Source organism: Lycium ferocissimum, chromosome 2, assembly GCF_029784015.1.
Source record: "Lycium ferocissimum isolate CSIRO_LF1 chromosome 2, AGI_CSIRO_Lferr_CH_V1, whole genome shotgun sequence".
Classification (NCBI taxonomy): Eukaryota; Viridiplantae; Streptophyta; class Magnoliopsida; order Solanales; family Solanaceae; genus Lycium; species Lycium ferocissimum.
This window is the reverse complement of record NC_081343.1, coordinates 41828825-41850318: the sequence shown is the minus strand read 5'-3', so window position 1 is coordinate 41850318 and position 21494 is coordinate 41828825. Positions and strand designations below refer to the sequence as shown.

The following is a 21494-nucleotide window of genomic DNA, read 5'->3' as shown; positions in this document are numbered from 1 at the left end:
TTAATAATTAATCTTGTTTCTCTTAATTATTAATTGGAATGAGTGAATACAAAATGCAAAAAAATCATAATAAAAATAAATAGGAATGGTTGTTTATGCCTAGTTTTATAATATATATAGATAGATATAGATGTCGTAAATTTGCTCGTATGTTTAAGGTGTCATTAGGATTATCTGATATGTTTTAAAAAACGAGTAAAAAAAAAAAAGTTAGTTTTAGTTATTAGAAAACGTATTAATCACTTCTCATCAAAGTAAATAAGATAGGTTCTAGCTTTAAAAGAAGATCTCAGTATAAACACCAATAGATGCATTAGAGTAATTTACAGGAAAATATACTTGTCCTTTTCTATAAACGTTCACATAGAATTCTCTGAACTTGTTGTCCTCTCACGTCTGTCATTTTCAAGTAGACAATTGTACCAAAAGTCCTGCTATAGATAGACATTTCTTAACTTTCTCTCAATGTGCTTTCTAAGGTTTTGGTTTACTGTTAAACTACTAATAAATGACATGCTTCTGATTTGTGCTCACATTCATTATATTACTACTAATAAACTTATTCGCGCAAATAAAATATTTTATTTAATTCATGAAAAATTTATCTAAAAGAAGGGACTACTTTAGTCATCCTCATCTTAAATAGTTTATTGGATGATAGATTTTTTATTTAAATTTATTACTAATTCTTGAACTGTTGAACGCATGTACTGCCTATATCAAGTGATATATCGTTTCAAGTTCTCTCGTTATTGCTGTGATTTATTTTTGCCCTAACTCTCTTTTAGTCTTTGCTGCCTATGGTATATATAATATATTCGAAATGAGCTTTGATTTCGATAGTTGTAATTTTCAAGATACTCATTGTAGTGTTTTCGAATTTGATATATAGTAATACCCATAGATTAAGACAAAACAAAATTAGAAAACTTATGCAAATGATGCTAAATTACTGTTTGGAAAAGAAATATATAGAATCAGCCAATTTTACCTTCAGTTCTGTTTGTGAAATAATTCAAGTGGAGTCAATTGTCAAGTGGACATTCATTCTGTTTATCTAATATATTTTCCAATCATTTAATTTAGACCATCAACCAACTAACCTTTTATTTATGTTAATAATAATGAGACCATAGAAAATGACATATCACTATAATTGGTATTTTTATGAAAAATGTGCGTTATGTGGTTTCATCATAGAGGTGAATTGATTAAAAAAAAAAAAAATCCTCAAATAACATTGTCTTCGAGAGAGATGCTTGATGCTCTCCAAGTAATGCTAGATGAAGTGATATTTCATTATAAGCTAAAAGAATCCCTTAGGGTCATTTTGTCTTCCAGGTGTAAATATTTATATGTTACAACTTTAATGGGTAGCAGTTTAGCACATTATTTCATTAGGAAAATTATGTCACTTTATTTGCTTTTTGTTATTCAAGAAAACTATTAATATTAGTAACTATGATACCTAGATAAATCTTCTTTCACTTTAAGAAAGTTCATAACTACTAGAGATCTAAATAGAAAGTTTCACTTCGAGATCCTAAAACAAAATGAAACGAAAAAGAAAGTGAATAACATCAGTTGAAAATGGTAATTACCAGCCAAAAGCAACACTTAAATGAATCAGCAAAAATCAAAATAGGGTAAATAAAATTATTACATCCAACAAATTAAATAAGATGAGAAATAGAAGAAAACAAACTACATCCGAAGACAATTATTATCAGGAAAGAAAAATACATCTTTGAGTTAACCAAAAAGGATATTAGACTAGATAAAATTACATCAAAGTAATGATATTCTAGACCACAAAATTACGAAAAGATAAACGATGTGAAAAAAAAAAAAAAAAGAGCTTCCAAACCTGGCATAGAAAATAAAAAGCATATTATAACGATCTGTAATGATTATCAAACAAAAGCATAGTGTAAGTGTTGTTCTTAGTGAACCCCTGAACTCGTCCTCAAGTGTGTCTATCAAACACAATCTGACTTACATAGTTTTCTATCTTCAATGTAGCAACATGCTAATATATATTCCAATTTAATTATGCCATCTTTTAGCTAAGATTAACAACAATTGAGAAGGGAAAAAAAAGTAAGCTCTCAATTAAGCTGGCAGTGGAAGAGCAGAACCAGCAGAAATCGACACATCCATGACCTAAAGAATAGCTTACCACACATCTGAAATATTACTTCACCTTCGTTACCACAATTTAATTTTTGCTTCTAATAAAAATCAGATTTAGAGGGTTTGATAGACACACTTGAAGTCGAGTTCAGGGGTTTAATAGGAACAACACTTAGTTGAGGTGTCAAAAAGGAAAAGAAAGGACAAGTTTAAGCGGCTGCATTTGCATTAAGCCTTAATATTATATAAAATACCAATCAATCAAGAATTTTTTTTTTCAGTAATCAATCAAGAATCAGCTGATGAAAACACCTGTTAAATTTGCTTGGTGCCACATTTCCGTTGCCACTTTGAAGAAAGATTTTTGGAATAAACATATGAGTAAATCCAGATCTTTATTTCTGTCTTATTATTTTAATTTATAGTCATTTTATTTATTCATAAAAATATACCATATTTATTTAGAAATAATTTACTTTATATTTTTATTTTATTCTTAACAAAATGATCTATAACCACACAAATATTTATAATTTATGTTATACCATAATTTCAAAAGTATATAGGCGTTTGGACACGAATATGAGTGATATTTGAAGTAAAAGTTGTGTTTGAATTTATATTTCACTTGGAAAAAGGATAGCGGAGAAATTCTTTTTAAATAGAAAAACTTGTTCGATCAAACTTGAAAAACTTTTTTTAAAGTTTGAACTGAAGGATTAACACAATGTACAACCAAACAAGTTTTTGCCCAAAAAAAAAAAAGAGGCAAATAATATGTATGGCCAAACGTCATTCGAATATTATTTAAATTGAGACGCAAGGTATAGTTTATCGATACAAAAAAAAAAAAAAAAATCTCGTCTCGCTCGGATATCAAAAATCGTTTCGTTTCAGATGTTTTACAACACTTGGTAAACGATTTAACTAGGTAAGTCAATTATTTACTGTCCATGTAGTACTTAAAATGCTCAGTAAATATTTTGAATAAATGATTATACAACAAGTACCCCCTTGCAGAAAGTTTTATAAGAGTAATAGAGTTTATCAATAATAAAATTAACAATCACAAATTACCATATATATAGATAAAACAGGTCAATCATGAGTAGATATAAAATTGTCTTACTGTCTAAGATAATTGAACCAAAATCTTTGTGACTTGCCATCTTAGTCTCATCATTTTAACAAGGTATGTTGACAAATACTTTAGTAGTCTAAAAGATGCAACATGACATATGCTGTGTATATACTATTTACATAGAGTAGTTGATATTTGACCGAGAAAAAAGACATACAGCGATTGCTGTTACTGTTATCCATTGTATGGATTTTTAAATATAATATTTATTTTAACTGTTATTTAGATTTTTTTGCATTATATTATTATTATCGTTAATTAGTAGCAATAGAAAGATCTATTTTACGTAATAAATGAGATTTGATGTGGTAAGATCATCAATTTATTTCTCTAACCCGTTATTTGTCAATCTTAATTAACTCTTTACTCTATTTTCCAATTTAACTCCATCCTATATACATTCTTGCTTCTCATCTGCCGTAGACACCTCTAACACATCTTTCTCGTTGTAGAAATTACATGTATTTCTTTTCCTAATTTCTTATGAAATCGTGATGTACTTAGCCAATACTTTTTTTTTTCTTTTTCACTTATGTGCATTAATTACTTATCATGATTACTTGTTCATGATTTCCGTGACCAAGTGTTGAGAAATATAATATTTTAAACAACTAGAAATATTTTAGTAAACGTATTTATTATATATTATACAATACGATACGATCAAATCAAACTATAAGAATTTTATTAAACCACAACAAACATTCAATTTATTCAAAAAGTTTATTCACATAACAATGCAATGCAATACAAGTTATCCAAACATTATCTCTGTCTCAATGGAAATCTTTTGGCACCTCAATGTCGACTCTATCATTTTTTGGTTATAGAGTGAAGCTATAGTTCAGGGTTCGATTTAGCTGTCATCTGTTCAATTAGTCAAGCCGAATTTGGGCTAAACTCGAAACTCAAGAGATGATCCTGACATATGTTCGGTGAGAATCCTCATTTGCAATTGAGTAGGAAAAAAATGTTTGTAAGACCAAGTGATAGAGAGATGGTCATGTGGAGGATGGTACTTAGTGACGGAGCCAAGATTTTCACTAAGAGGGTTCAAAATATGAAAGAGTAAATGCACGAAGAAGCTAAAGGAGGTTCAACGCCTACTATATATACATAAAAAATAATTTTAATCATGTATAAACATCGTAATTTTCCACCGAAAGGAGTTTGGATGAACCCCTTGGCCCTTCCTCCTTCCGCCCCTGGTGGTACTATGTCATGTTAATAAATTTGTTCCTATGATAAATATAACCCAGATATGATTCCATCCACGTGGTAGTGAAAATGAAAGAGCAAGGCTGCGCTAGGTCCTAATTTTGACGTTATAACGCATGACCGATTATAGTTAGGACTTAGGCATAAGCTAATAATGGGTGTGTGCAGAAAACTTGTGAATGATTTTAAAAATATGTTGAGGTATAATTAACCCTGCTCATTCTGCTACTGTACCCAAATTGCAGTAACGGATCATGATGACGAGTTAGTTTCATGAATGGCCACTCAACTGTCACTTTATTACACTAAAATTACTGCATCAACTCAAACAAAATATAACTGTGATATTAGTATTATCTATGACACAACTAACAACCTGCAAAAAGACCATCTCAACCCCACTTCTGGGATTATCCCTCGAAGATTATTTTAGGTGTAAAACAAGATCCTTAAATGGGAAACTTATGCAATCGACCACATTTTGGATATATCTCAGTTCCTTCTTTTGGTGGTGGTTGTCTTTCGAGATTCTCAGTCTACCCATTGTTAATGAGTATTACTATCCAAAAGCTAGTAGTGTTGAATAGTAGATACCTTTAAACTTTAATACGATTAATTTAATGTTTTGTCAGTAACATGTTCCTTCATTTGCTAGTTTTGATAAGTGATGATTAGACTTGTAGTACGTCCTATGACTACTTTTATACTAAGTTGAATCATATAAAACATGTCGTCTAATTAAGTGAAAATTAATTGTGTATCGGTCAAAAAGCTATAAAGCAAAGAGATCAGTGGCAAGCATTGATTTCGGTAAAGTTTGCGGCGGATATGCCGTATAGAGGCAAAAGGAAAAAAGCAAAGATATTTTAATTTCCTCAAAAACAGAATGGATAACGGCTGCTTTCCTTTGATTCTTCTGTTGCTGATTGTATAATGTTCCACTTACAAGGCAAACCAAATCAACATTACTGCCTTCTTTCTCATATTAATATGTAGCCAGCAGAACAATTGAAAGCTATTTACATGGATATTGTGCTTCAAGCACATTCACCTGATATAGATTAAAATCTTGAAGTCTGAAGTCATCATACATCAAAGATACCTTATATTTTGCACATATTGGTTTTTTTAGTTTTCCATTCAATGTCAGATACTCGCTTTGCGGCCTGACTAATCTAGATTCGTGCCAAGAAGTCCACTATGGAAGGTAAAGCGCTACTTATCAAAGGTGGCTCCATACCTAGGACTTAAACACGAAACCTATTGTTAAAGATGGAGGAATATTTACCACTCCATCACAGCTTTAATTTGATGGTCCATATTGTTAGAATATTGACATGGGGATCTCTTGATAATAAGTTAACTAGGGGATAAAGCTGACGGCAGTTACTTCCATCAGAGGGAAGTTAAAGATTCAAGACAAGGTATTTCCACCTAAGATAGTCGAGCAAAAAAGAAGAGCTGAAAAGGGAATAGTTCAGTTGCTTGCAATCAAGAACTATAGATCAAAAGGAGAATCTTGAAAAGGCATACATCTTACATACTCTTGAAGCAAACCATATACTACCACTATACATAGAAAGAAAGAAAATATTGATAAACAAACAAGTGTGACTAAAGAGGCAGAGGGGGTTTCCCAGCCATGGAAGAAATGGTGGTGGAAGCTCTCCTCTTTGGTGATAGACAAGCACAGCTCCTTGCTGCAAGACAACTTGCTCAATTTTCCACCAAGCAAAGGCACAACATCGCCCAAAAAGGCATAGTTCCTCCATTGATTTTGATGCTGAGTACTAGTGATTATGAAGCCATTGAAGCTGCACTTTTTGCTCTGCTTAGTATAGCATTTCGCAGTGAAAGGTTGGCCCCATGCGCATACTTCATTCAACTGTCTGTTACGACAGAAGTCATTTTCAAGAAAATTGGTTTTCGTGGAGAACATTTTCCACTAAAAATGACTTTCGCTGTACCAAACATGCCATGAAATTTTGTTCACATTTTTTAACAAATACGTGTGCATCTTGCAGGAACAAGATACTCATAGCAAAATCAGGGGCTATAGCAGTGTTATTAGATGTGCTTCAATGCGAAAACAGATTCTTAGTAGAGCTAGGAGTAGCATCTCTCTTGACCCTCTCTTCTTGTGCTTCAAATAAGCTGGCAATTGCCGCGTCTGGGGCTATCTCACTTCTACTTGAATTGTTGAATTCACAATCCAACAACAGCATGAGCTTGCAGGCTAATTTGGACATCTTGTCAACACTTCACAATCTTTCAACTTGCCATCAGGTCATCCCTTCCATTGTTTCATATGGTGGGGTAGCTACCTCGCTCGGGCTAATCAACCTCGCCCCAGAGTTGGTGACGGAAAAAGCTGTGGCGTTGTTGGAGAATCTTGTTTCTTCATCAAGAATTGCACTAGAGGAAGCCGCAGGAACAGCGGGAGCAATCCAGTGTTTGGTGGAGGCCATGGAGGAAGGTTAATTGCTTGACCATATCATTTAAAAGTTTAAGCTGTTAGAGAGAGTGTACTTTTAGTTAATTGATTGTATTATGTCTCAACACGTCCCTTCACCTATAGGTCTGATTTTTTTTTCAGATGTCAAACACATGAAAATATTTTATGATTTTTCAAGTGGCATTATTATTTGAACCTACGACCTCTTGTCTGCCCTAATACCATGTTGAATTGTGTGACCCTATCAATAGGTTCAAGACAATGTAAAGAACATGCAGTGGCTATTCTACTCCAAGTATGTGATAGCTGCAGAGACAGATACAGAGGGATGATCTTAAGGGAAGGGGCGATGGCGGCGCTACTTCAGTTGAGCGTTGATGGGACAAAGAGAGCCAGAGACAATGCTAAAAGACTGGTTTTGCTTCTAAGAGACTGTTCAAATTGCAGCCAAACGACTGAACAGCCGAAGAATATTGTGTTAATGGAACAGATTATGAGACAGATTGAGCAAGGAGTAGGAGAGACAGCAGGGATGTCAGTAGCTGTTTTGGAGGAAATGATTTCAAAACTTAGAACATGACATTTTCATGGGATTGACGTTCTAGTTGTGTTGATAGTTGCAATAAAATTCATTTTCTTTCAGAGTTTTGGAAGGGGGGACCATGACCAATCTTGTATGATATATTTTATCATAATATTTGTACATAAACTTGGGCTTTAGATTAGTTTCTTGGCATGGTATCATTTTATCCAACACTAAACTATGACAAAGGAAACTCCATTTCTTATCTTTTCAGCTCATTATTTTTCATTTCCTTTTCTTTTTAGCTAAAAAATGTTTGGTTGGGGGCGAAAAGAGGAAAATAGGAGGAGAAAAAAGTAGAACAGAGGAGTGGGTTATTTTCCATATTTGGTAAGTGAGAACACCCACTCCATAATTATTTCAAAACTTCTTAAAGGACAGAAATGAAGAGAAAAATATATTCATGTTAAACTGAATAACAAATAGTTAATTTAAACACACACACACACACACACACAGACACATCTAGAGACTATTATTTGTAGAAACTAGGACTCGAGTGCCATGTAATCTCGAAACAGAGCTATTATGCACTTGCATTTACAAATCCCCCAGATGACAATCACTCTCTTTCACAGGAGAAAGTAAACATTGCCCCATTACTAGCCTACGGCCAGCACAACTGTTTCCAGCTGTAAAAGTTTGTTTTGGGTATAAAATAATATTTCAATATCTGCAAATATTGAAGTTTAGTGTTGAAATATTAGATTGAGGAATGCGTCAAATGACAAGTAATAGTCAAGTGAAATTCATGTCTAGAGCAACTTCAACTTCCACAAACTTTTTCAACAAGTCATGCAACATCCCCAGAGCATATATGACATACAAAAACCCACGCTGATCTTATTATTCATCTTTAACCAAAACCACCAGGAAGCAAGATCGGCACACCTGGAATTTAAATTATCTTTGTAGAGTATAGACTAAACTTGCAGGTATCTATAGTAAGTAACAGCTGTGTAACTAAGTGGCCTTCTTAGGTTGCTCACTTGAAGAGAACAAGAGGAGCTCATCTCCACAGTTGGACACGTTTTGCTCCCTTAGAAAAATTCAGACCTAACACGTAGCAAATGTCATGGTTTAGAGTTACATCATTACTCTTTAAAACAGACGATGTCTGGAACCTCTGGATGCATACACTTTTGTGAAGACATTTCAGTGTGACTTCTTGTAAAATCCATAAGCAACAGCAACAAAAGCCACTGCCCCTACCACGCCGATGGCTGTCAAAACTTCAGGCTTATCCCATTTTCTGAAGCAGCTTGGAAGTCTTCCCTGCCCCTTCTCCTCTACCTCTTTCTCCTCAGGAGTCGCGTCTCTACAACAAGAAACTCCTGTAGCACCTTGACAACATCCCTGACTAGCAGTTTCTGCAGGCGCTTGTTCTTTTTGGTCCACAATGGTTCCATTGGGAACTTGCTCATTCACCTTATCAGTTATCTCAGCACGCAGTCCCATTTGGCCCCTAAAGTTAACCAGGGTAAAGTGTATCACAACTGTACTCCCAATAATATGAGAAAAAGAGCAAACATATTTAACTTCATAACTGCTAAACAAATTGCCTGCAACTAAAACTCAGAGAGATATCAAACTAGAAGTTTTAAAATGCCAGAAATTCACTATTCTGTAATTGGAAATACATCACGTTTCACGCTCTATCACACAGCTAGCAGAAAAACTAATCTAACTTTTCTAAACCATACACAAACACACCCATGCCCGTCTTCAAAATGAATGCTGAGAATAGGCATCCATCACCAACAAAAAAGCAACAGAGAAAAGACAATAGATCCAAATAACAAGAGCAAAGATCCATACAACCATTAAATCTTTTTACAAGCAAAGCTCATGATCAACAGATCAAGCATGGAAAAACAAAATGGACTAAATTTTATTCTTATTTCCTTTTATGCAAAATTTGGCAACAGGAGCAAACGAGGCAATTGTACAACATTATCTTGTAATCACTTACGAAGTTTCTATTAGAGATGCCAAATATTGAGCTATTTTTGACTTTGGTGCAGATAACGCAATTGAGTTCGGCTAAGTTCAAGATTACGTGCTGGTGAGTGGTGACTGATTTTGTTAAGGAAACTGCAAAAAGATACTCTAGAAGAGGTAGGTCTTATATAGGGTTTCAAAAAACATGATGAGTCTGTGTATATGCATATGCATTTATGCATCCTTTATTTTAACAGGTGGTGTCTGAACAAACTTGTATGCATATCTATCAATCGACAAGGTTGCCTGTGCAGCCTACGGGCGCATTTCATTGAACATACATGATATTAATAATGAGATGAATTTCCTAATAAGAGTAAGAGAATGACTAAATCATTTCTTTTTCTTTTATAAGGATCATAACCATAGTATAAGGGGGACACTACTATTTTTACCACGCCAACCTACACCTGAGAAAAGCATCCACTGCTCACTCAGAAAGAAAAATGGACTGAACCAAATTTGTCACATCTACGAGCAATAGAAATTCAATTACATCTAAAAAAGTACCGAGTTAACACATAGTCTATATTCTCTATTTCATGCTTTGAGGATCGTTTGGTTGGAGGGATTAGGAAAAAATGATTCCAAGATTTGGTTTGAGGATTAAGAAAATAATCATTGTACAACCAATACCCCTAAATGTCTAAACCAGGTTACCCGAACGAGTTAGCATGTGTGAGATGATCGATCATTAAAAGTAATGTCCAGATCAGACTCTTTTGGCAAAAGCCCGCTTAATTCCTGATCATCGTTACATCGAGAAAACCCAAAGAAGAGTAAAATGTACATCTTCTTAGCACTTTACCATGTACAACATTGGCGAGTTGGCTGAACGAAGAAATTATAACAAATATAAGAACAACTCCCAAATCATGCAAATGAGAAACATAAGTAAAGCACACAGAATACAAACCTCCAAAGTCGGTCAATGACTTTTCCCTCTCCGATATGCTCGTCAAGCAAAAGAGGTACATCATCTGGGGTAACGTAGCCATACCTGCATTATGACAATGGACCACATATAAGATATCTGTAATACAGAGTCTAATGAGGAGCTTCTCTACTTTGATCCATTTAAAATGCCACATACTAATGAGCTGGTCAAGAAACTAATGAAAACTAAAAGAACACCTTTCCATAAGTATAAAGTTAGGTCTTACCAATGCCCAGCAATTTTCCCATCTTTATCAGTACTGAATATTATCACATTACCAGCATACTTGTGGCCTCCAACATGTGAACAAGCTGTCACGTAAACTTCGCTTTTCAAGTCCTTGGACTCAATCGCCTTTCCGAATTCTTCAATCAGAATTGGTCCACATACACCACACCTTCGATCTCGATTATTGTGGGAACAGACAAATACATAAGAACCACTTAGTGGCTCCTGTGGTCCAGAAGTCCAAGGCTTGCCATTCACAAGCACATCCTCAACAAAAGCATCAACATCTGACTCCTTCAAATTCCTTGATTAAAAGAACCAGCAATAAAGTCAAGCTCAAAGGTAAGGTAATGATTGGAGATGCATACAATGGTTAGGTCAAATGCCTTGCAACAAAATCAAGAGGTAACAGAAAAGGTAACCCTTAGTCCCAACTTATTTGTAACTTTTTGCTATACGAGAATCAATTTGACTAACTTTTTGCAAATAAATCAAACTACATTACTTAATTTATTTTAAGTTAAAAACATATATTCAGAAACTATTCGGAAAATACTACACATTACAGTTCTCATATGAAAAATTACATTCTTAAATATTGGCCAAAGTTCACTTGGCCTGAATCTCGGGATGCAGAAAGTACCAAAAATAATTTGATATAGAAGAGTAAATTAGTGTGGTATTGAAATTTTAATCATATAAGACTAATTGCTTCTGAAATAACATAAGGTTGTGAAGATTCACGATGTTTATTTCATCACTACTACACACAGAATACTGAAGTGGGAAGAGGTTTCTGCAAGCTTAATGTTTTTCGATAGGTAGTTTTCTACAGCTCGCATAAAACAAACAAAACAAAAGAAAAAGCCTATAGAAGAATGTCGATATCTACCTGTATTTGATCATTTCAGGGAAAATCAAAACATCTCCATCTGATAGTCCAATGTCTTCACGTACTTCGCAAATGGTCAAAACAGTCTACCACAAATAGTCACCAAGCCAATAAACGCATTAAACTCAATAATACACTTGCAATGCTATAATCATAAAACTAGTTACAGCATTCTAATTGATCATCGAAGTAGAATTCTTATATTATGTACTGAATTTGTCCAATACACGTTAGAAAAGATAACAACGGAAACCTACTAATTGCTTTCTAATCGACCAGCTAGAATCCTTATATTTTGTTTTTAAGTTGGCATAATACATAGATAGACACCTTAATTTGGCCTCAACTGGCAACTAAACACTCCAACTTGAGAATGCACATCTAGACACCTCAACTCATCCCGACTGTATCTCCTAGACACCCGACGTTGATATGGCACATAAATTTTCGACATGTCTAGATGATCATTTTGTAAGTTGGAGTGTTCAACTAACAAATAGAGTCGAGTTGAGGTGTCTAGATGATCATTTTGTTAGTTGGAGTGTTCATCTGACAGTAGAGGACAAATTTAAGTGTCTATCTATGTATTATTATGCCTATTAAGTTTTGAGAATTTCGTGTAAAAATTCTTACAATTATACGACACATATTTCATTATTTTATACACCTTTTTGAGAACTCACAAACGTGTATAGTTTCCGTAATAGACAAATGTTCACTAATGTTCTCTTTACTAGATCACAATATATCAAAACTACTAGAGTTAATGGTCAAAAACACACCTGTAATATCGCTTTTTCCTGAGTTTCCTACCTGAACAATCAGGCGTGCGAATTCAGGTAGGAAAAGGAAACAACTGATAGTTGAGATGTGTTTGGATAAATAGTTGGTGATAGTTCAGGTAGGAAACTAAAGACACCTGATAGCTGATAGAGAGTTGGTGATAGTTCAGGAAGAAACTCGCACACATGATATTTCACGTAGGAAACTCACGAAGAAGTGCTAGTTCAGATATGTTTTTGACCATTATCTCTGAACTACTATCCATACTAGATCCAAAAAATAAAAACGATATGCTAATTTCTGAATAAGAAACTAAATCCAATAGAAACAAAGTTCTTAACTAATACAGTTGACTTAAGTAATAATCAGTTTAAAAACCACTAACCTCGAGTTTAATATCATCTTTGCGGGCTTTAAGAGTAGCAGCGAATAGTTTCGGAAATGGATCGGAATCGGAGGATTTAACATGAGAAGGCCAAGTTTCGTGTGATTTGTAGCAAAGGAACACGTGTCGATCGTAGATAGTAGCAGTACCAGAAAGCTTAAGTTCGTACATCTCTGAACGTTGAAATCCAAACTTAACGTCGTCAGAGACGATTTCTTCTGAGTTTCCGGCCATAGCTGTTTGTTAGGATTTGCAAAGAGAGAGAGGGAGAGAGTAAAATGGGAACGTGGAGAGAATGAGCCAATTGGAGTATTAAATAGGAAATTTTGACGAGTAATGGCCAATGGGCTAATGATTTGGTCTTAGGTTAAAGCACTCAAAAGGGAACAATTTCTTTTTGGACTAATTGGACAAAAGGTAGCGGGTTCGCTTGGAACTTTGCTGGGTCAGGGTCATTTGCACTTTTCCCCTATTTTGTGCTAGTTGATTTTTACCTTTCAAAATCAAACTTATCTGTAGGAGAGAATAACTTACTCAATATAACACTCTCTCTGCCCCATAATAAGTGTCATTTTAATCAAAAAAATTTATCCCATAATAAGTGTCATCTTAGGAATTCAAGACATAATATGGCTAATTTTTTTCAATTCTACCCTTAGATAATAAAGTAACATCTAAATGATGATTAAAAAAGCCACATAACAACTTGGTATTGTTGGAATCTCAATGTCAAAAGATTTACTTCTTATGCATGCTCTAATCAAAATGTAAAAGTAATTTGTTTTTATTATATAGGAGTAATTTGGTAAATTTCACATTGCATTATTGATTTCTTCATATGCGTGATTTTGATTAAGGTGACACTTATTATGGGACAGACGGAGTATTCACAGATTATGTCAACATCCTTAAAGAATTTATGCTTTGCTAGGCACAAATTCGATTTTAAAGGAAAACTAAAGACCAATCTATTTGAAGGAATCGGGCAATTACTTGCTTATTTGTAATTTTTGTCCCTCATAACAGATGTTTTTTCTGTCAAATTTATGTGACACTTTTCGCTTTTCCTGATTCAAAATATATGAACTTTAAGATGTATTTTTTCACCCAATTGATATGAGAAATGCAACTTATATTAATTTTCACGTAATTTTCAAATATATAAATTTTAGTCTTAAAATATTCCTTCAGTTTAATCAATTCAAAAGGTTAAAGTTAAGTCAAAATGATTCTCGAAAAGCGAAAAGTATTACATAAATTAGGATGGAAGGAATAATTTTTTTCGCGGGGCATAAGTTTATATTTTTTTATCATAATATTTCATAATTATGGTCCACGTGACTTTTGTTCTTGAAGAATAATGCCCGCTAGATATAAGTTTGATTGCTAAAGGACAAAAAATTAAGACCAGCCCATTTAAAGGGCAAAAATTAAAGACGTAACTCATTCGAAGGGGCAAAACTTGCAATTTCTTCAACTTCGCACATGACGTTAGTGGGCCGTGGAGGAGAAAATGAAAAGTCCACCTGTATTAAATTCCAGTTTTTCAGTTAACCGATTTATAGAAAAAAAAAAAACTTGAAATTAATAATTGAAATCATTTTTTTTTCCCTTCGTTTGGGGTGAAATTTTCTTTTCAGAAATGAAATCTTATATTAATTTTCACGTAATTTTCAAATATATAAAATTTTAAAAAAAAATTCCTTGGCAAGTTTAAATTTCGCTTGACTTTTTTTGTTAAGTCAAAATGATTATCGAACCGACTCAAGATCCTTAAAGATACATAAATTAGTATGCGGGTCCATAATTTTAATTTCGCTTTTAAGTTATGCATGTTTTATATTTTTTTATCATAATATTTGTGAAGGAATTATCAAAAGTCCACGACTTTTGTTCTATGAAGAATAAGTATCTTGCGTCCCGGATAGACTTTGATAATTCCTTCCCACAAAGTTCGATTGCTAAAGTTTGCCAAAAAGTAAGACCAGCCCATTTAAAGGGCAAAAATTAAAGACGTAACTCATTCGAAGGGGCAAAACTTGCAATTGTCTTCGACTTCGCACATGTATGTTAGTTGGCGGAGGAGAAATTTAAAAGTCTACCTGTAAAATTAAATTCCAGTTTTTTCAGTTAACCGATTTATAGAAAAAAAAAAAAACTTGAAATTAATAATTGAAATCTCAAAATATCAAAATTCTCCACAAAAAGAAAATATTTAAATTTCTAACCTGATCAAAAAATTGAAAATCGAAACTAGAAAAGATAAAAAGTTTTGTTCATAAAGTCCTGGGCCCTAGTCCCTTGAGAATAAAGAGCCAATCAGCAGGAATACAAATAAAAAATTAAGGTGCGTGTTGTGAGGCTAAATTCCAGCTACCTACTTTCTAAATTTGAATGGTGGGTGTGAAATACCCCACTTTCTAAATCTGAATGGTGGGTGTGAGCGAAATAGAAGGACTATTTTCTCCTCTTGGGATTAGAAGTCCAGTTGTTAAACGCTAGTTCAGGGTTTCACAACTCTCTACTTAATGGATAGTACATTTATTTTCACTTGTATAGGATACTTTAGGTGGAGGACAATTTAATATTCTGAAAACTCAGTATTTTAGTAGAAAGAATTCTAACTACTAATATTACAGGAAATTTACACGCTGTTCTTTCAATGGTGTTAATAGTAACAAACTTATACAACTTTGGTGGTGGTGATAGTTATGACGGTGGAGGTGGTTGATGTTGTAGTGACTAGGGGTGGTTGGCGGTGGCGATGGTTGGGTAGTGGTGGTTGTTATTAGAGTGGTGATGAAGAGTCTATCTTCCTAAAATCTTTGAACAACCTCTTAATAACATTAAACAGTTATTAAACGGTTAAGTCTTAAAAAAATGAACTTAATTGGTCTGAGTTAGGCTCAATGCCAAATTTGACAACTAAGTAGCATTTAAAAAAAAAAAAAAGGCCACCAGCAAAACTCGCCTTTATAAGCTGCATGCTTCACACGTTTCACTCCTTCAAGATTATCATACTTAGGCATTCACACCCAAAAGAAAAATAACTTCATGGATCAGACTCAAGAGAAGTAGGCAACAACTAGAAGTCATTTCGTCGAGTTGGATCAGCTTAAACATTGACAAATGAAGAAGATATGAGAAAATGTGGCCTTCAGTAATCCAATTCCTATGCATTTGCATTTCAGGACAGCATGCTGTATGCACTTTACATTTTCACATAAAAGGGACAATGAATTGATGTTCTTCCTATGGGATCTTCATATAAAGTGATATGGACTTAAACAGACAAGAAACGAGTTTACTCAGAAAAAATCAATCTCAAAATAATTATCATTTGGTTTCACATCAACACCTGGACCCGCTGTTGCTGGTGGTGCTCTAGGGCCATCATGTAGCACAAATGGCTTTGGTACATCTGGAGGACTAGCACATCGGATAAGTGCCCAATTCACGCTCTGAAAGAAAGGGTGCTGTTTTATTTCTGTAGCCCCCCGCCTATATGCAAGGCGATGCTGTGGCTCTTTCACAAGTAAACCTCTTATCAAGTCCCTTGCAGCAAAACTAACACTAGGCGATGAAGGAAATCTCAGGGGCTGGCCCACAACATTAAACAAGGTGGCTCTGTTGCCTGCTCCTTTAAAAGGTGTTTGCCCAAACAAGAGCTCATAGAGAAAGATCCCGAAAGTCCACCAGTCAACTGCACTACCATGTCCCTCGCCTTTAATGATTTCTGGAGCAAGGTACTCATGTGTCCCCACAAAAGACATGGATCGAGCATTTGTCGGTTCAGCCATGAGCTCTGGAAGGGGGCTCACTTGATTGTGCATCTCAGACTTCTGTTTCGCCTTCTTTCCTTTCTTGGGCTTTAGGAAACGCGGTGAAAAACATGCAGGCTGGATGATACAGGATGGCTCAATACAAGCAGGCTGGACACAGTATGATGAAGTCTTCGACTCTAAGGTTGAATTTGAGGATTTAACCATTGTTGGACTCACAGCACACCTCAAGGAGAGGTCAAAGTCGGACAGCATTATATGACCATCTTCTCGAACCAAAACATTCTCTGGTTTAAGGTCTCTATAAATGATTCCAAGCATGTGCAGGTATTCTAGAGCAAGGAGAATTTCTGCTACATAGAACCTATACTCCAAAACAGAAGATAACAAGTGCAAGTTAACATCACTGATCAAGACGGACGGGCATCCTTGTAAATTTTGTCCATGATATGTAAAACAACAAACACTGACCACATTTTACAAAAATGATCAAAGACTGGATTTCTGAATCTTCGATGAATAAACTAATCTTGAGTTGAGAAAATACTCCATTATCTATGATACTCTAGCAGAGCTAATAACAAAGATTACAAACCCTACCCCAGTCAGTTTTCATTTCTTAACCGAATGATTTACTGATGAAAATTAACATGTACATTGGAAATAATATAATCTAGATGTAGTAAGTGCAAAATGGATAATAGACAAGGATTATTTGAGCTCAATGTTGAGTAAAAGAGAAGAAAGCTACATAAAATAAGCAATCTGTTTTAACTCAATTCACGTTAAAGCAAACAAGCAGAATGGAATCTAAAATGCAAGTGGACTAAATTCAAATGAATGGTGATAAGCATAGTGGCATGAACAGAAAGACCACTGGATGTGAAAGAAGTAGCTAAAAAATAATATTCTAGACTTACTACTATTTATCAAGGACCTCCCTTATGCAATAGATGAAAACGAATTCATATTTTACAGGGTTACTTGAGACACTTACATCATGATGCAATTTCCAATAGAGAGATATTTTAACATTGCTAAAAACTATCAAATATGATAGAGATGAAATCAATGTAATGTGCTTTGATCCTTAAGATTGCAGCAAGAACTAACATATTGTCCGTGAAACCTGATCATCACATCAAGGATGTCCTAAATATATGTATGGACAAATAAAATACTTCCAGTTGAAAGGACATTTAAGTAAAATAGTTACAACATCAACAACTATGCATTTCAGACACTAGCCTAACCTGGCAGCATGCTCAGGAAAAAACTTTCCTGGCTGTCTTTGCCGAAGTGCATGCAAATCTCCTCCAGGGCAGAATTCCATCACCAAGCAAGAAAATTTGTCTGTTTCAAAGTGTGAATACAGTGTTGGTAGAAAAGGATGATCCAGAGACTGCAATATCTCTCTTTCTGTCTGAGCTCTCACAGTTTTCTTTCGACTCTCTAGAGCTGCATTGTCCATCACTTTCATGGCGAAAAAATCTCTCGTCCCAATCAACTCAGCTAGAAAAACATTTCCTATGTCGCCGCCTCCCAATCTCTTCAGAAGTCTGAAGTGGTTGAAGCCCAGTGTTCCATCAAGAGATCTAACAGCTTGTATTGCATCCCACTTTGTATCATTTGCCTGATGTGGTTTATATATTGCACTGCTGAAACTAGTAGAGCTGCTTTCGTCACTAATATCACTACCTGTGCTGCCTCTGTAGAAGCTCGTTTTTCTGCTCTCAGTGATATCGCAGTTGCTAACATCACCACTTTCACCAGACTTGTTATCCATACTGCTAGCACATTCACTGATGACTTCTGTAGTTGTGAAACTTTGTTTGGCTTCTGTATACTGCGTGGCAGTATAAAAGCTGTTTTGAGGACTAGGACAATTTAAAAGGTCAGCATCTGCTCTGGCAACAGCATGTGACATAAAATCCCTGCTGTTCTTGTTATCATGAAGTGGATCCTTGATAGATGATTTGGTTTCAAAGGCTAAAACCCGATCCAATAATGATTCTTTTGATGGTTGATCAAGAGTGATTTCTAATCCCTGAAACTCTTTTCCTTTAGTCGATTCAGAATAGTGTCTATTCGAGCCAGAGACATCATCCCTTTTCATACGATGACTGGATGTTTTATATGAACACTTAGAAGCAGTCACCGAACCAGTTGGGGTATCAGTTGGCTTTGGACCAAGGCCAATAGCTACTGGATCGAAGGACAACTCTTTACATCTAGATTGTCTCATTGATGTAGGATGGGGAGGACGACTTGTCCGGGAACCCGAAGATGTGTTACCCTTAATAGGAGTGAAGGAAGTGTGACTGCTTGGCAAGGAACTGATTCCTTCAACAAGTGACTCCATTATGTTCTTTGACCTAAACAGTAAACGCTGCCATTGTACAACAAAAAAATGAGAGTATTAGCCATTTTGATCAAAGTTTCTCTTTTGAGTAATAATTCCAGAATTGGCTCCATGACCTCAAAATGCAGCACCAAATCCTCAAACAAATCGGGAGGAATCTTTGGCGGAGAAATAAGAGGTACAATATCATCAACAGCTCCTCAACTAACAAACAAAACCTACTTAACTTTTAACTAATCAATCAATCAACTACGTCTCGATACAAAACTAGTTGGATTCAGTTGTATCTGTATGAACACTACACTTTAACTATTACACTCTATTCAGGTCCATTTCATTTTCATTCCAATCAATAGAGAAGTAAATCAATGCTTTAAAATCAGAGATAACTTAAGAATTAAAGAGATTTCATCATAACAACCCAATTGCATGATAGCAGTAATCAAAGATCTTTCGCAAGAATGATTACATTATCAATTAAGTTACACAAGACAGAATCAATTGACTAAAAAATAAACGAAAATGCATTTACTTCTTAAATCCAAGAAAGAACATACACCAAAAAAGGCAAAAACTTTACAACTTCTTGCATGGTTCTAAAGTTCCCTTCTTTAACTTCTTCCACATAAACTCCACAAAAATCAAAACAGATACAAAGAAACAAACAAATAATATGAAAGAGAAAAAGGAGTTCTTGATAATTACCTGATTAAAGAACTGAGACTAATCTTTCATTACTGATTGAAACAGAGACCCTTTCAAGAACTGCTTTTTCTGTATTGTTTTCTGAGTTCTTTTTACAGATCCGATCGAAAAACAAGAAAGATTGTAAGTAATATAACTCTGCTGAATTTGTGAGTTGAGTTGAATAGTAAATTACAATGGAGAAGAAAAGTAAAGAAACAAGAAAAGAAGAGAAAGTTGTATGAATGAAATGAAAGAAAACTCAGAAGCAAAGCAAAAGACAGAGAAACAAAGCAAAGGTAAAGCCAAATTATTAGAGAAAAGCTGTCTTCACCTTTAAGAGAAATTTATATATAAAAAAAAAGAATGAAAAATCTATAATTCTTGTACTGTTTTTCTGCTTTACCTTTAAACTTTTCTTGTTTCTGTAAACACTTATACCGAACTGAGAGCAGTATACAGAGCCTTCTTTCTTTATCCAAAAGTACAAAAAAATATGTATAGTGTAACTTATCACAGTGAAGAGAGGTGAGAGAGAAGGCTGGAACTTACATCGACACACTATATGAATATTTTTATTAAAACTCCATTTTATTCAAACTCAGTTTTATTTTTATTTTATTTTTAATTAGCGTATAGAGAACTATATTCATGTTGTCGTTAATCTTGCAGGACTTTCCCATTTAAGTTGGAATAGAAGGTTGATTTAAAATTATTTTTTAGGTCATCACTTAAATTTTATTTAGATTTTTAAAAATTGTATAAATATAATTTTTAAAAATTACCTTCCCAGACAATGTTAGTTTCGAGTATAATGTTTGCTATATTGCTCAACTTTACATATAAAATACGTATTAGATTATCTTCTAATATTAATTTACAAAAATTTAGATTGTGGTCTAACGTTTTTCCATACTAACATTTTCCATTTGCTCAACAAGAATTTTTAGTAAATAGTAATTGTCCCAAAAAAGGACAGCCGACGAAAATTTCGCGAAATTCATTATATTACCCGTGAACCAATATTAGTTGTTTCATAAAGAGAAAAGGTACTCCTCCGGATCAAAAAGAGTGTCCACGTAGCCTTTTTTTTCTTCGGTCAAAATAAGTGCACTTATCAAATTAAGAAAAAATTAACCTTATATTTTAAAATTTGCCCCTTTTAAGTGTTATGTGATCAAATCTCAATACACATTTAATTAGGGCAGTTTAGTCGAACTACTTATTTTTGTCTAGAAGTTAGTATTTTCTTAAAGAGTGTGCAAATGGCTAAGTGGACAATCTTTTTTATCCGGAGAGAGTATTAATTAGTCGTTTGGCCAATTTGTTTTAAAATATTTGACATTTTTAAAAAATGTGAATCATTTATTACCTTTTTCAAGATATTGTCTTATTCCTCTGATTATAGTGTCAATTAAGTGAAACATTTAAATAAGAGATAACTGATACTCCCTCCATCTCAGAATATTTGTCGTTTTATTTATCTAAGATAAAATTAAGTAGCTTTTTTCCATTTTACCCTAGTATTAATAACATTAATGGGCTGATTTTTTGAGTTCACATACCAACATTTAAGAGGGTTCATCATTAATGGAATAAATATTTATGGGCAATTTGCAGGATTGCCCTTCGCTAGAGGTGGTCTTTAATTTTTACCCCTCAAAATGGTGGTCTTTAAATTCCCGCTCTTCAATTTGCATGTACGGCGTAAATTCGCCTTAAGGCCTAAATAGGCAGAATTTGCATGCAGATTTGCAAAATTTGCAACCTCTGCCTAGCGAAAATTCTGCCTTACGAATTTTTTTATTTTTTTTTACTGAGCTAGGTTCGAACCCACAACCTCAGGGTGTTAGGTAAGGGGCAATACTTAAAGATCACCAATTTGAAGGGCAAAAATTAAAGACCACCCC

At 34.3% G+C, this 21494-nt stretch overlaps 3 protein-coding genes across 7 annotated transcripts; 1 reads left to right on the top strand and 2 right to left on the bottom strand.

Moving 5' to 3' along the window:
- The first annotated feature begins 5859 nt into the window (after window positions 1-5859).
- Window positions 5860-7700, top strand: LOC132037983 (U-box domain-containing protein 4). Of its 2 annotated transcripts, none has more exons than XM_059428698.1 (3): window positions 5860-6395; window positions 6524-6968; window positions 7199-7700. In XM_059428698.1, exons 1-3 carry the CDS (start codon window positions 6135-6137, stop codon window positions 7525-7527), a joined length of 1035 nt encoding a protein of 344 aa, XP_059284681.1. In that variant the 5' UTR covers window positions 5860-6134; the 3' UTR covers window positions 7528-7700. The 2 variants fall into 2 exon arrangements, with proteins under 2 accessions (XP_059284681.1, XP_059284689.1); XM_059428706.1 differs by having other exon boundaries at window positions 5875-6349; window positions 6517-6968.
- Window positions 7701-8557: 857 nt separating this feature from the next.
- Window positions 8558-13186, bottom strand: LOC132037998 (altered inheritance of mitochondria protein 32-like). The gene is made up of 5 exons (XM_059428718.1): window positions 12757-13186; window positions 11589-11674; window positions 10695-11000; window positions 10448-10531; window positions 8558-8995 (listed from the first exon to the last, which is right to left on the bottom strand). Exons 1-5 carry the CDS (start codon window positions 12988-12990, stop codon window positions 8686-8688), a joined length of 1020 nt encoding a protein of 339 aa, XP_059284701.1. The 5' UTR covers window positions 12991-13186; the 3' UTR covers window positions 8558-8685.
- Window positions 13187-15829: 2643 nt separating this feature from the next.
- LOC132037952 (serine/threonine-protein kinase D6PKL1-like) lies at window positions 15830-20134 on the bottom strand. 4 transcript variants are annotated; one of them, XM_059428688.1, is made up of 4 exons: window positions 19991-20124; window positions 19606-19693; window positions 17792-18927; window positions 15830-16902 (listed from the first exon to the last, which is right to left on the bottom strand). In XM_059428688.1, the coding sequence occupies exons 3-4, from the start codon at window positions 18898-18900 to the stop codon at window positions 16065-16067; spliced, it is 1947 nt and encodes a 648-aa protein (XP_059284671.1). In that variant the 5' UTR covers window positions 18901-18927; window positions 19606-19693; window positions 19991-20124; the 3' UTR covers window positions 15830-16064. The 4 variants fall into 4 exon arrangements, with proteins under 4 accessions (XP_059284671.1, XP_059284663.1, XP_059284657.1 ...); XM_059428680.1 differs by having other exon boundaries at window positions 19606-19675; window positions 19991-20112; XM_059428674.1 differs by lacking the exon at window positions 19606-19693 and having other exon boundaries at window positions 19991-20134.
- Window positions 20135-21494: the final 1360 nt, after the last annotated feature.